Below are 13609 nucleotides of genomic sequence, written 5' to 3' on the forward strand. Positions count from 1 at the left end.
AATACCAGTCAATATTAGCACAAAACCTTCAGGATTCTGCTAGAAAGCTGAACATGAAGAGGAAATTAATCGTTTAGCATGACAACGACCCAAAGCATACATCCAAATCAACAAAGAAATGGCTTCAACAGAAAAATATTAAAGTTTTGGAATGACCCAGGCAGAGCCCAGATCTGAATCCAATCGAAAATGTCTGGTGTGATCTGAAGAGGGCTTTGCACAGGAGATGCCCTCACAATCTGACAAATTTGGAGTGCTTTTGCAAAGAAGAGTTGGCAAATCTTGCCAAGTCAAGATGTGCCATGCTGATAGACTCATACCCAAAAAGACTGAGTGCTGTAATACAATTAAAAGGTGCTTCAACAAAGTACAGGTAGCCCTCAGTTTGCGCCAGGGTTAGGTTCCAGAATAAATGGTTGTAAATCGAAACCGTTGTAAATTGAAGCCCAGTTTACAATGTAAGTCAATGTGAAGTGAAAGAGAGAGGTTCCAGGCCCCTCTCAAAATTGTCATAAGTAACACCTAATACACTATTTTTAAAGCTTTGAAATGAAGACTTTAAATGCTAAACAGTATTATACACCTAATAAAATAACCACACAACACAGAATATATAATTAAACTAAGTTAAATGAACAAAAATATTTGCTAAACAGCATTATAAACATAATAAAATAATCACACAATTCAGACTTCACTTGAATTTTTCTGCAAACCGTTCTTTCTATGCATTCCAATCTGGACTGATTTATAGACCGGAAGATCTTGTTCCTTTGAAATCTGCTCGATAGCTCAGGTCTGGTTAAACTGATTAATTTCAGCTTGCTTGGCTTTGCTGCAACACAAGCGGACAGCTCCACCTACTGGCTATTTTAATAAATGCACTGCTTCTCAATGCTTTTCAATAGCAGTCACATGACTGGGAAAAAAGGTTGTTATTCTGAAACGGTGTAAATTGAACCGTTGTAAAACGAGGGCTACCTGTATTAGTTTTAAGGGTGTGCACACTTAGGCAACCACATTATTTTAGTTTTACTTCCCTCCACCTAAAAGAGTTTAGTTTGTTTTTCAATTAGTTGTACAGTTTATAGGTCACATTAAAGGTGGAAAAAGGTGGACAAAGATTTATCTTTGACTCATTTTTTTACATCACAGAAACCTGACATTTTAACAGGGGTGTGTTGTCTTTTTATATCCACTGTGTGTGTGTGTGTGTGTATATGTATGTGTGTATATATGTATGTGTATATATATATATATATATATATATATTTATATATATATATATATATATATATATTTTAAAGGGACACTAAATAAATGGTAGATAGAATGATGCATTCAAAGAAAAGATTAGTTTGAGAATAGCATATAGATGTATTTTTTCAAAGTTCCATTAGTATTTTAAATATTGACAAAATAAGTGTAAAGTTTTAGTTTCTATAAAACAATGGGCACTGGGGTTACCTTCTCTGCTGTGGCCATTTAGGGACAGTTATAAATAGGTCACTACAGTGTGCAGCAAATGGCTGTGTGGAATATAACAGTGTCCTGCACTTCCATTTCTAACAAGAACTAAAAAGCTCAGAATTTCAGAATGGAATTACAGGAAAAGGGGACAAAATAAATAATGAAAGTATATTGCCGACTTCTTTTTATATATGTGACTTATCATTTTATATTCCCATCTCAAAGTGTTTAATGTCCCTTTAATCTTTAATGTATATGGCCATGGTACAAAATCTTTACATTATTCCCCTTGCTGTCTTGGACATGTCAGGTTTTTTTGGTGCGATTAGTTTATATTTTACACATTGGCCTTTGGGTCGGCGAGAGTAGTGCATTTCTTTTTAGATCTGTGCGTTTCGGCTGGATTAAGCATGTCAGGTTATGCTGCGCTTATTTCCCTTATAACTGTAATTTTTTTTTTTTGCATTGTTTTGCAGTTTGACTTAGCACGCATTGTACCACTAAGTTTTTTTTGTTGTGTTTTTTTTAAAGCTTCTTTATGAGGGGGTAAATGGTTAAACCAGTGTGTTAGACTGAGGTACATGTGAGGTGGGAGGGGTTTTATAGAGCTAATAGGACTTGGGAGTCTTTGCCTCCTAGTGGTAATTCCCAGGAGTAATGGATCGTGACCTTTCACCACCATGAAAGAAATTAATTTATAGAGTTCACTGTTTTATATAATTTATAACCTTTAAAAAATCATTTTGATACAACAGAAAAGGGTCTTTCTGACTGAGGGCAGTTTACAGATTTCTCAGTTCCTGAGAGGCCAGGTCTCGGAGTGCCACACTACCTATAAGTCTCTGAGATTTCAAAAGGAGTTCCCAATAGACCTGCTTATCACAATCTGATACCACAACTATTATTACCTACATGATTCATCATAACTATACTATAAGTGCAGCGATTGTTAAACTAATGGCAATATTTATTCTCTTTAATTCATTTATATATTTTTAGTTAGCTATAATTTCACCCTGTGGAATGTCTTTAAGGTGTTTTTATGGCATGTGTTCATTATGATATGACATAGTCTAGCATATATATAATGTAATGTAATGTGCGATAGAGGCAAAACAAAATAAAATTTCCTTTTTATTTCTTGTCAACATGTAAGTTTGTCCCTTGCTTATCTGGACTTATTATTATACGTTTATTAGCATTTATAAGAATCTTCTCTTAGATATTGTATAAAGTACTTTAAAGAATATGAATATATTTATGTATCATAGAAAAAAGCATCAACCCTTTAAAACTTGTATTAGTTGTCAAAATGTAACTAATAAAATGTTATTTCTATCTTATTTCAGAATATTATCCAAATTGTGAAGTAGTGTTTATGGGAATGGCAAATATACACTCAATCCGTAATAGTTTTCAGTACCTCAGAGCAGTGTGCAACCAGGTGCCAGACCCGGGAAAGTAAGTTTTCATATTGGCATCCTTTGTTAAAGGGTTGTCTGTTAAGCATAATGATTAAGAAAATGTTTTGTGTTTTTGTACATTTATTTAATTTCCTAAATGTGTACTAATTTTTTTTTTTTAGTTTAACCTCCTTTTTGTAGCACAATTTCACAATAATTAACACAAGATTATTTTGTGTTTCTAGCATTTTTCTAAATACTTTGCAAGCAGATCTTAGTTGCATTTGGAAACACTAATTGTGGCTCTAGTTCCTGTGTTAAGCTGTTTTGTTTAACTCAGGATTAATTTAGAGTGAAGGCTCCCTTTTTATATTGGTAAATACAGTAAAAATATGGAATTAAGTTTGTGGACATTTCTTTATATTAATCCATGGCCTATTTATGTTACATTTCCATCAACTAATGCCATCGTCATAATCTTTCTTTCTCAAGACACCACTCACCTGTCAGGTGGTGAAAACCTTTGTGTGTTTTTATAGCTGGCTTTCAGCACTGGAAAGTACTAAGTGGCTGCAGCACCTGTCTGCAATGTTGAAAGCTGCAACCGTTGTGGCTAACGCAGTAGATCGTGAAGGGCGACCAGTGTTGGTTCACTGCTCGGATGGCTGGGACAGAACACCTCAAATTGTATCTCTTGCAAAAATCCTGTTGGATCCATACTATCGAACATTAGAGGTAAGTAGCTTTGTACGTAAGTTTAGCACAATGGTTATTTTGAGTTAATTCATAGATGAAATTATTTTGATTCTCCTACAGGGATTCCAGGTGTTGGTTGAAACAGACTGGTTAGATTATGGCCATAAGTTTGGAGATCGCTGTGGACATCAGGAAAATGCTGAAGATCAAAGTGAACAGTGCCCAGTTTTTCTGCAGTGGCTAGACTGTGTCCATCAACTTCTGCACCAGTTTCCGTGTCTTTTTGAATTTAACCATGCCTTTCTGGTAAACCTGCATTTACTCAGCCTTCTGTCTGTCAGCTACTACAGGCATTGTTTATCGTGTACTTTTGTATATATAGAGATAGATATAGACTAAAGTGCAGCCTTTCACTCAATGTACTCAGTGGGTAAACATAAGAATATATTAAAACAGGCATTTGAACAGTGAAGCATGTTTATAATTTTAATTTAACATTAAATTAAATCCAGTAAAAGAAAACCTCTACTTTTAAGCCAAAATAGCTCTGACACCCTGGTAGCTATATTTTGGTATTCTATACAGTGCTGGGATAAAGTTTAGGCTGGTATGAAAATACGCTGCAAAGTAAGAATGCTTTCAGAAATAGAATTAATAGCATACTTTCTCCAACATAGGTGTGTCCGGTCCACGGCGTCATCCTTACTTGTGGGATATTCTCCTCCCCAACAGGAAATGGCAAAGAGCCCAGCAAAGCTGGCCATATAGTCCCTCCCAGGCTCCGCCTACCCCAGTCATTCTCTTTGCCGTTGCACAGGCAACATCTCCACGGAGATGGCTAAGAGTTTTGCCCACACAAGAGGCCCCTAGTACATCTAGTGCGCCAATACTTATTACCATGCAACAATTAACATTTTATCCAAAATGCCTACTTATCAGAGAAAGCGCGATTGCTCTGTTTTAAACACTGAAGAGCAAGAGGACGCTGATGATAACTGTTCTGGCATGCCCTCACACCAATCTGAAGGGGCCAGGAGGGAGGTTTTGTCTGAGGGAGAAATTTCAGATTCAGGGAAAATTTCTCAACAAGCTGAACCTGATGTTGTAACATTTAAATTTAAATTAGAACATCTCCACGCACTACTTAAGGAGGTATTATCTACTCTGGATGATTGTGACAATTTGGTCATTCCAAAGAAATTATGTAAGATGGACATCCTAGAGGTTCCGGTGTCCCCTGATGCTTTTCCTATACCCAAGCGGGTGGCGGACATAGTAAATAAGGAGTGGGAAAGGCCCGGCATACCTTTTGTTCCTCCCCCTATATTTAAGAAATTATTTTCTATAGTCGACCCCAGAAAGGACTTATGGCAGACAGTCCCCAAGGTCGAGGGGGCGGTTTCTACTCTAAACAAACGCACTACTATTCCTATAGAAGATAGTTGTGTTTTCAAGATCCTATGGATAAAAAGTTAGAGGGTTTGCTTAAAAAGATGTTTGTTCAGCAAGGTTACCTTCTACAACCAATTTCATGCATTGTTCCTGTCACTACAGCTGCGTGTTTCTGGTTCGAAGAACTAGAAAAGTCGCTCAATAAAGAATCTTCGTATGCGGAGGTTATGGACAGAGTTCAAGCACTTAAATTGGCTAACTCTTTTATTTTAGATGCCGCTTTGCAATTAGCTAGATTAGCGGCGAATAATTCAGGGTTTGCTATCGTGGCGCGCAGAGCGCTTTGGCTAAAGTCTTGGTCAGCGGATGTGTCCTCCAAGACCAAATTGCTTAACATCCCTTTCAAGGGTAAAACACTGTTTGGCCCTGACTTGAAAGAGATTATTTCAGACATCACTGGGGGAAAGGGCCACGCCCTTCCTCAGGATAGGTCTTTTAAGGCTAAAAATAAGCCAAATTTTCGTCCCTTTCGCAGAAACGGACCAGCCTCAAATTCTACACCCTCTAAGTAAGAGGGTAATACTTCTTAAACCAAGCCAGCCTGGAGACCGATGCAAGGCTGGAACAAGGGTAAGCAGGCCAAGAAACCTGCCACTGCTACCAAAACAGCATGAAGTGTTGGCCCCCGGTCCGGGACCGGATCTGGTGGGGGGCAGACTTTCTCTCTTTGCTCAGGCTTGGGCAAGAGATATTCAGGATCCTTGGGCGCTAGAAATAGTTTCTCAAGGTTATCTCCTGGAATTCAGGGAACTACCCCCAAGGGGAAGGTTCCACAGGTCTCAATTATCTTCGAACCAAATAAAAAGACAGGCATTCTTACATTGTGTAGAAGACCTGTCAAGAATGGGAGTGATTCATCCTGTTCCATTAGGAGAACAAGGGATGGGGTTTTACTCCAACCTGTTCATAGTTCCCAAAAAAGAGGGAACATTCAGACCAATTTTAGATCTCAAGATTCTAAACAAGTTTCTAAGGGTTTCATCGTTCAAAATGGAAACCATTCGAACGATCCTTCCTACCATCCAGGAAGGTCAATTCATGACCACGGTGGATTTAAAGGATGCGTACCTACATATTACTATCCACAAGGAACATCTTCGGTTCCTAAGGTTCGCCTTTCTGGACAAGCATTACCAGTTTGTGGCACTTCCATTCGGATTAGCCACTGCTCCAAGGATTTTCACAAAGGTACTAGGGTCCCTTCTAGCGGTGCTAAGACCAAGGGGCATTGCAGTAGTACCTTACTTGGACGACATCCTGATTCAAGTGTCGTCTCTGTCAAAAGCAAGGGCTCATACGGACATTGTCCTAGCCTTTCTCAGATCTCACAGGTGGAAAGTGAACATAAAAAAAAAAAAAAAAGTTCTCTGTCCCCGTCAACAAGAGTTCCCTTCTTGGGAACAATAATAGTTTCCTTAGAAATGAAGATTTTTCTGACAGAGGCCAGAAAATCAAACTTCTAAGCTCTTGTCAGGTACTTCATTCTGTTCTTCTTCCTTCCATAGTGCAGTGCATGGAAGTAATAGGTTTGATGGTTGCGGCAATGGACATAGTTCCTTTTGCACGAATTCATCTAAGACCATTACAACTGTGCTTGCTCAGACAGTGGAATGGGGATTATACAGACTTGTCTCCGACGATCCAAGTAGATCAAAGGACCAGAGATTCACTCCGTTGGTGGCTGACCCTGGACAACCTGTCACAGGGAATGAGCTTCCGCAGACCAGAGTGGGTCATTGTCACGACCGACGCCAGTCTGGTGGGCTGGGGCGCGGTCTGGGAACCCCTGAAAGCTCAGGGTCTATGGTCTCGGGAAGACTCTCTTCTCCCGATAAACATTCTGGAACTGAGAGCGATATTCAATGCTCTCAAGGCTTGGCCTCGACTAGCAAAGGCCAAATTCATAAGGTGTCAATCAGACAACATGACGACTGTTGCATATATCAACCATCAGGGGGGAACAAGGAGTTCCCTGGTGATGGAGGAGCATCCGGGGGAGTGGGAACTCCATCCGGAAATCTTTGCCCAAATAACTCAATTATGGGGCATTCCAGACATGGATCTGATGGCCTCTCGTCAGAACTTCAAGGTCCCTTGTTACGGGTCCAAATCCAGGGATCCCAAGGCGACTCTAGTGGATACAATAGTAGCACCTTGGATCTTCAACCTAGCTTATGTATTCCCACCGTTTCCTCTCATTCCCAGGCTGGTAGCCAGGATCAATCAGGAGAGGGCTTCGGTGATCTTGATAGTTCCTGCGTGGCCACGCAGGACTTGGTATGCAGACCTGGTGAATATGTCATCGGCTCCACCATGGAAGCTACCTTTGAGACAGGACCTTCTTGTTCAGGGTCCATTCGAACATCCGAATCTGGTTTCCCTCCAACTGACTGCTTGGAGATTGAACGCTTGATTCTTTCAAAGCGTGGGTTTTCAGATTCTGTAATAGATACTCTTATTCAGGCTAGAAAGCCTGTAACTAGAAAAATTTACCATAAAATATGGAAAATATATATCTGTTGGTGTGAATCTAAAGGATTCCCATGGAACAACATAAAAATTCCTAAGATTCTTTCCTTTCTACAAGAAGGTTTGGAGAAAGGATTTTCTGCAAGTTCTCTGAAGGGACAGATCTCTGCTTTATCTGTTTTACTTCACAAAAGGCTGGCAGCTGTGCCAGACGTTTAAGCGTTTGTTCAGGCTCTGGTTAGAATCAAGCCTGTTTACAGACCTTTGACTCCTCCCTGGAGTCTTATTCTAGTTCTTTCAGTTCTTCAAGGGGTTCCGTTTGAACCCTTACATTCCGTAGATATTAAGTTATTATCGTGGAAAGTTTTGTTTTTGGTTGCAATTTCTTCTGCTAGAAGAGTTTCTGAGTTATCTGCTCTGCAGTGTTCTCCGCCCTATCTGGTCCATGCAGATAAGGTGGTTTTGCGTACTCAGCCTGGTTTTCTTCCGAAGGTTGTTTCCAACAAAAATATTAACCAGGAGATAGTTGTACCTTCTTTATGACCGAATCCAGTTTCAAAGAAGGAACGTTTGTTACACAATTTGGACGTAGTCCGTGCTCTAAAATTCTATTTAGAGGCTACAAAAGATTTCAGACAAACATCTTCCTTGTTTGTTGTTTATTCTGGTAAAAGGAGAGGTAAAAAAGCAACTTCTACCTCTCTTTCCTTTTGGCTTAAAAGCATTATCAGATTGGCTTTTGAGACTGCCGGACGGCAGCCTCCTGAAAGTATCACAGCTCACTCCACTAGGGCTGTGGCTTCCACATGGGCCTTCAAGAACGAGGCTCCTGTTGACCAGATATGTAAGGCAGCGACTTGGTCTTCACTGCACTCTTTTGCCAAATTTTACAAATTTTATACTTTTGCTTCTTCGGAGGCTATTTTTGGGAGAAAGGTTTTGCAAGCCGTGGTGCCTTCCGTTTAGGTGACCTGATTTGCTCCCTCCCCTCATCCGTGTCCTAAAGCTTTGGTATTGGTTCCCACAAGTAAGGATGACGCCGTGGACCGGACACACCTATGTTGGAGAAAACAGAATTTATGCTTACCTGATAAATTACTTTCTCCAACGGTGTGTCCGGTCCACGGCCCGCCCTGGTTTTTTAATCAGGTCTGAGGAATTATTTTCTCTAACTATAGTCACCACGTTACCATATGGTTTCTCCTATATATATTTCCTCCTGTCCGTCGGTCGAATGACTGGGGTAGGCGGAGCCTGGGAGGGACTATATGGCCAGCTTTGCTGGGCTCTTTGCCATTTCCTGTTGGGGAGGAGAATATCCCACAAGTAAGGATGACGCCGTGGACCGGACACACCGTTGGAGAAAGTAATTTATCAGGTAAGCATAAATTCTGTTTTTATCAATTATCAAAATGTAAAGTGAAAGAACAAAAAAAAAAAATCTAAATCAAATCATCATTTGGTGTGACCACCCTTTGCCTTCAAAACAGCATACATTTTTCTAGGTACACTTGCACAAAGTCAGGGATTTTGTAGGCATATAATCAGATGCATGATTAAACAATTATGCCAAAACAGGCGCTAATGATAATCAATTTAATATGCAAGCGGAAACGCAATCATTAACAGAAACAGCTGTGCAGGAGTAATAACACCAGTTGAGGAACAGCCAAATTTCAACAAGATAAGGCTGCTGAAGACAGTTTAATGTCAAGGCATTCACCATGGCAAGACTGAGCACAGCAACAAGACACAAACTAGTTATACTGCATTAGGAATGTCTCTCCCAGGCAGAAATTTCAAGGCAGATAGGGGTTTCCAGTTGTGCTGTCCAAGCACTTCTGAAGAAGCACAAAAAAATGCTGAGGACCAGAGATGCCGTGGTTGGCCAAGGAAACTTTGTGCAGCAGATTAAAGACACATAATGCTTACTTTCCTAGACAATGGGAATATGTACAGCAGTGCCATAAGTTCAGTATTGGCAGAAACCAGTGAAACCCTGGTACACCCATCTTCTTTTCCAAAGAAGTTTGGTCATAAGTGGTCTCCATAGAAGACTTTGCAGCCAAAATGCCATACTTCCGAAGTTGAAACAAGGCCAAGTGACTCAACTATGCACAAAAACAAAGGAACTGAGGTGCAGAAAAATGACAGCAAGTGCTCTAGACCAGGGTTCTTCAAACTTTCTTTCTCAATGTCACATACCATGGCGACCCTAGTTTTATGCGTGTTCTGAAAATTTCTGAAGATATACAACAATGTAACTGCATTTTTTGCCAAAGTGACTAAAATGTGTGCAACACACACACCACATACTCTCATACAACACACAAAAACATTATTTCTTACAATACACACACACCACACACACACACACACCACACACACACTCATGTAACACAAACACCCCACACACTCTTCTACAACACACACACAAGTTGCGACCCAGTAAACATAATGTTGCTACCCAGCAATGGGTCCCAACCTGTGGTTTTAAGAACCCTGCTCTAGACTGATGAGTCAAATTTTTAAATATTGGGTTGTAGCAGAAGGTAGTTTGCCAAAGGGCTCGAGAGCGGTGCAAGTGTTGACAAGCAACAATAAAGCATGGTGGAGGTTCCCTGCAAGTTTTGGGCTGCATTTCTGCAAATGGAGATGGAAATTAGGTCAAAATGAGTGGTCTCCTCGATGCTGAGAAGTACAGGCAGATACTTATCCATCATGCAATATAATGAGTGAGGCATCTGATTGGCCCAAAATTTATTCTGTAGCATGACGACCCCAAACATACAGCCAAAGTCATTAAGAACTATCTTCAGCATAAAGAACATTGAGTCCAGGAAGTGACGGTAAGGCTCCTGCAGAGCCCTGATCTCAACATTTGAGTCTGTCTGGAATTACATGATGTAACAGAAGCAACTGTGGCTGCCTAAATACACAGATGAACTTTGGTTAGTTCTCCAAGATGTTTGGAACAACCTACCTGCCGAGTACTGTGAAAACTGTGCCCAAGTGTTTTGAAGGCAAAGGCTGTCACACCAAATATTAATTTGATTTTTCTTCTTTTTCTAAATTTGCATTTTTAATTGATAAAAAATAATCTATTAACATTCCTATTTCTTAAAGAGTTCTTATTTTTCAGCATTTTTTCTCACCTGTCTAAAACATTTGTACAGTATATATAGAGACACAACACACACTTCTAGTCAAAAAGTTATTGTTATTATAATTCATGTATTTAAAAATGTCCTTAAATGGCCATGATAGTCCAAAAACTACATGCTCTAATTAATTTAAGGCTATCAACCCTACACTACTGGGTGTTGAACCACTCGAGCCTGCAGTGCTCTTAAGTTATTAAAAAAAAAAAAAGTTAATTCTTAAAGTGTAATTTAAAGCTTTTAAGATTCAGTGTTGTTTAGCATAAGCATTATCCAAAACTTAGTTTTAAGACTGCTTTCTGTGCACACTCGTGTTCATTAAAAGCCATTATTAAAAAATCTTTATTAGTCTATGGCACTAGTTTTCAAACCCGTTGTCAGACCTCCTCACAGGCCACATTTTGAGGATATCTAGATAACACAGGTGAAATCAGCTGATTAGTAAACAGTTATTTTACCTTCTCTCATCCAAAGTAATCCTTAAAATCTGGCCTGTTGGGGAGGTCTGAGGATAGGTTTGAAAAGCAGTAGTCTATGGCATTAATATTTTTTTGATTTTACACAAGTACGTTTTTAGTCCCCCCCTTTTCCCCTTAAACATTTGCCTTTTTTGTAACTTTGTAACATTGTGTTATGTAATGTACATGCAGAATGTATTCATATGTTCTTACTTTCCAGGTTAAGTTAGTCCAGCACACATATTCCTGCCTCTATGGGACTTTCCTTGCCAACAACTCCTCTGAGAGAGAGATACGTAACATCTATAAATGGACCTGCTCGGTGTGGTCCCTGCTGAGAACAGGCAACAAGAATTTTCACAACCTGCTATACATGCCTGGCAGCGAGCTAGTAAGTGCAGCACTGTAATAAACAAGCTTTGTAACGCAAGGGCTGCAATTGTATTTGAAATTTAGGAGCAAAACAATGAAGTGCCAGCTATACAATTTCTCTATGACTTTATAGATCTATGCAGAAGAATCCAAATAATTTAGAGCCAGAACTGGACTTTTTGGACCCATAGATTTATAAAGCCTTCTGGTAATATTATCTGTATTTAATACAGGACAACTGGTAAAAATGTTTTCATTTAGTTTCTCCCATTTTACCTTCAGTATTATGAAAGCATGTTTTTTGTGAGTGTATATATTTACCATCAGCATTTTTCTTCAGTCACTAAAGATTCTAGTCTAAGCAATCCCATCTACACATTATTAGCTGTTGCTATATTAACAATACCCTGATTGTTACTGGCCTTTCAAACAAGCAATGAGTTTTTCTTCTTAATATAATGAGAGTCCACGGCTTCATTCCTTGTTGGGGAAATACTGAACCTGGCCACCAGGAGGAGGCAAAGACACCCCAGCCAAAGGCTTAAATATCTCTCCCACTTCCCCCAGTCATTCTTTGCCTTTTGTCACAGGATGATGTCGGAGAAGTGTCAGAAGATTTCGGAGTAGTTCCTTAGGAGGGGTATCTGCCCTTCGATATGGGGCTGGAGTTTTAAGTAGTCTTGTCAGCCTCTCAGTGAGAGCATTGACGAAAGTTAGTCTGGAGATGCAGGGAGACTCTTTCTGCAAACCCATCCAGACTGCCTGCTAGCTTCTTAAGCAATCAGTGTTGACAAGTTTCACTGCCAGCTTGTTTTCTTCACTCAAGTCCATGTTAGGAGCAATGCTACAAGACTGTCACACTTAAGAGGCTGGGTTTATGTTCCACAGCATGGATTCTGGTAAGATTGTTTAAATTTTTACATGTGCTGAAAACGCTAGAAGACAGGGTCACAGTGTGACTCCTTTTATCTTAATAGAATCATGGGTTAATATCTCCGTAGGGAGATTATTGAACAGTGGGGATTAATCAAATGTGATGCTTTGATTTTATGCTGCTTTATGTGTGAAATTTCATTGGGCTCATAGACTGTTTTGGTATGTGGCTTTTTACTTTCACTTTGAACACTGCGCAGATTGTAGCTTGGCACACTTTCTCTCATAGCAGGGAAGGTCCTGCACACCACGTGACCGGGAGTGATTGCACTTTCATTTCCTCTTTCTTGACCAAGCTAGCTGTTGGAGAAGACGTTTTTTGTCTGCATTGTCTGGGTCTAGGAGGTGGCGAGTGCCCCAGCCATTGGGAGTATAAAGGTGCCGTTTTTGTTAGAAATAAAAAGATTGTTTTATTGTGTGTCCTACTGTCATTAGCTTAAGCTATGGAGGATTCTGATATTCTTGAGGGTACTCCCTCTATTCCATATAGTAATATCTGTTTATATTGTGAGGAGGCCTTGGTATGCCGCCCTCTCAACTATGTTCCACATGCCTCGGCAAAGTTATTAGGTCTAAGAAGGTTAACCCATTTAGAACCACTGAGCCGTCCACCTCTGAGGACTCACCGTCCCGTGAGGTGCATAACCATCAGTCATCTCCCTCATCACATGCAGCTTCCCGTAGCACGCCTGATCCTCCATCTGGAGGGAGCCTTTTACCATCAGACTTTACCGCGCAGTTAAGGACTGCGGTGTCTGAGGCCCTTAGTGCTTTACCCTCGCCCTGACAAGCACAAGCAAAAGGTTAAACATAGCTCTCCTGTCCAGGGGTCATCAAGTGATTTATTGGATTTATCTGTTTTTCAATTATCCAAGGATGGGTGACACTTTGAGTCTTCAGAGGGCGAACTTTCTGTGTTAGAGTCTGCTACCTCTAGGCCTCCTGCTGCAGAGGAACCAGCCTTTAGATTTAAGATTGAACTCTTATGTTTTCTTCTAAAGGAGGTTCTGTCTACATTAGAGGTTCCAGAGGCCAAGCTGCCTGATGAACCTTTGATCCCTAAATTAGACAGAGTTTACGAGGGCAGGGTAGTGCCGTTAACTTTCCCTGTACCTGTAAAAATGGCGAACATTATTAATAACGAGTGGGATAGAATTGGATCTTCCTTTTCCCCTTCGTCTTCCTTTAAAAAATT

General features: G+C 40.1%; 1 protein-coding gene across 2 annotated transcripts in view; it reads left to right on the top strand.

The window, feature by feature from the left end:
• The window catches only part of MTMR4 (myotubularin related protein 4), a 309719-nt gene that overhangs the window by 211225 nt on the left and 84885 nt on the right, over positions 1–13609 (top strand). For both annotated transcript variants that reach the window (XM_053706345.1, XM_053706344.1), the window contains 4 exons: positions 2820–2931; positions 3413–3608; positions 3690–3875; positions 11330–11500. In XM_053706345.1, the coding sequence (XP_053562320.1) occupies positions 2820–2931; positions 3413–3608; positions 3690–3875; positions 11330–11500 (665 nt within the window). The remainder of the gene's footprint in view (positions 1–2819; positions 2932–3412; positions 3609–3689; positions 3876–11329; positions 11501–13609) is intronic.

The sequence above is a fragment of the Bombina bombina genome, chromosome 3 (assembly GCF_027579735.1).
Source record: "Bombina bombina isolate aBomBom1 chromosome 3, aBomBom1.pri, whole genome shotgun sequence".
Taxonomy (NCBI): Eukaryota; Metazoa; Chordata; class Amphibia; order Anura; family Bombinatoridae; genus Bombina; species Bombina bombina.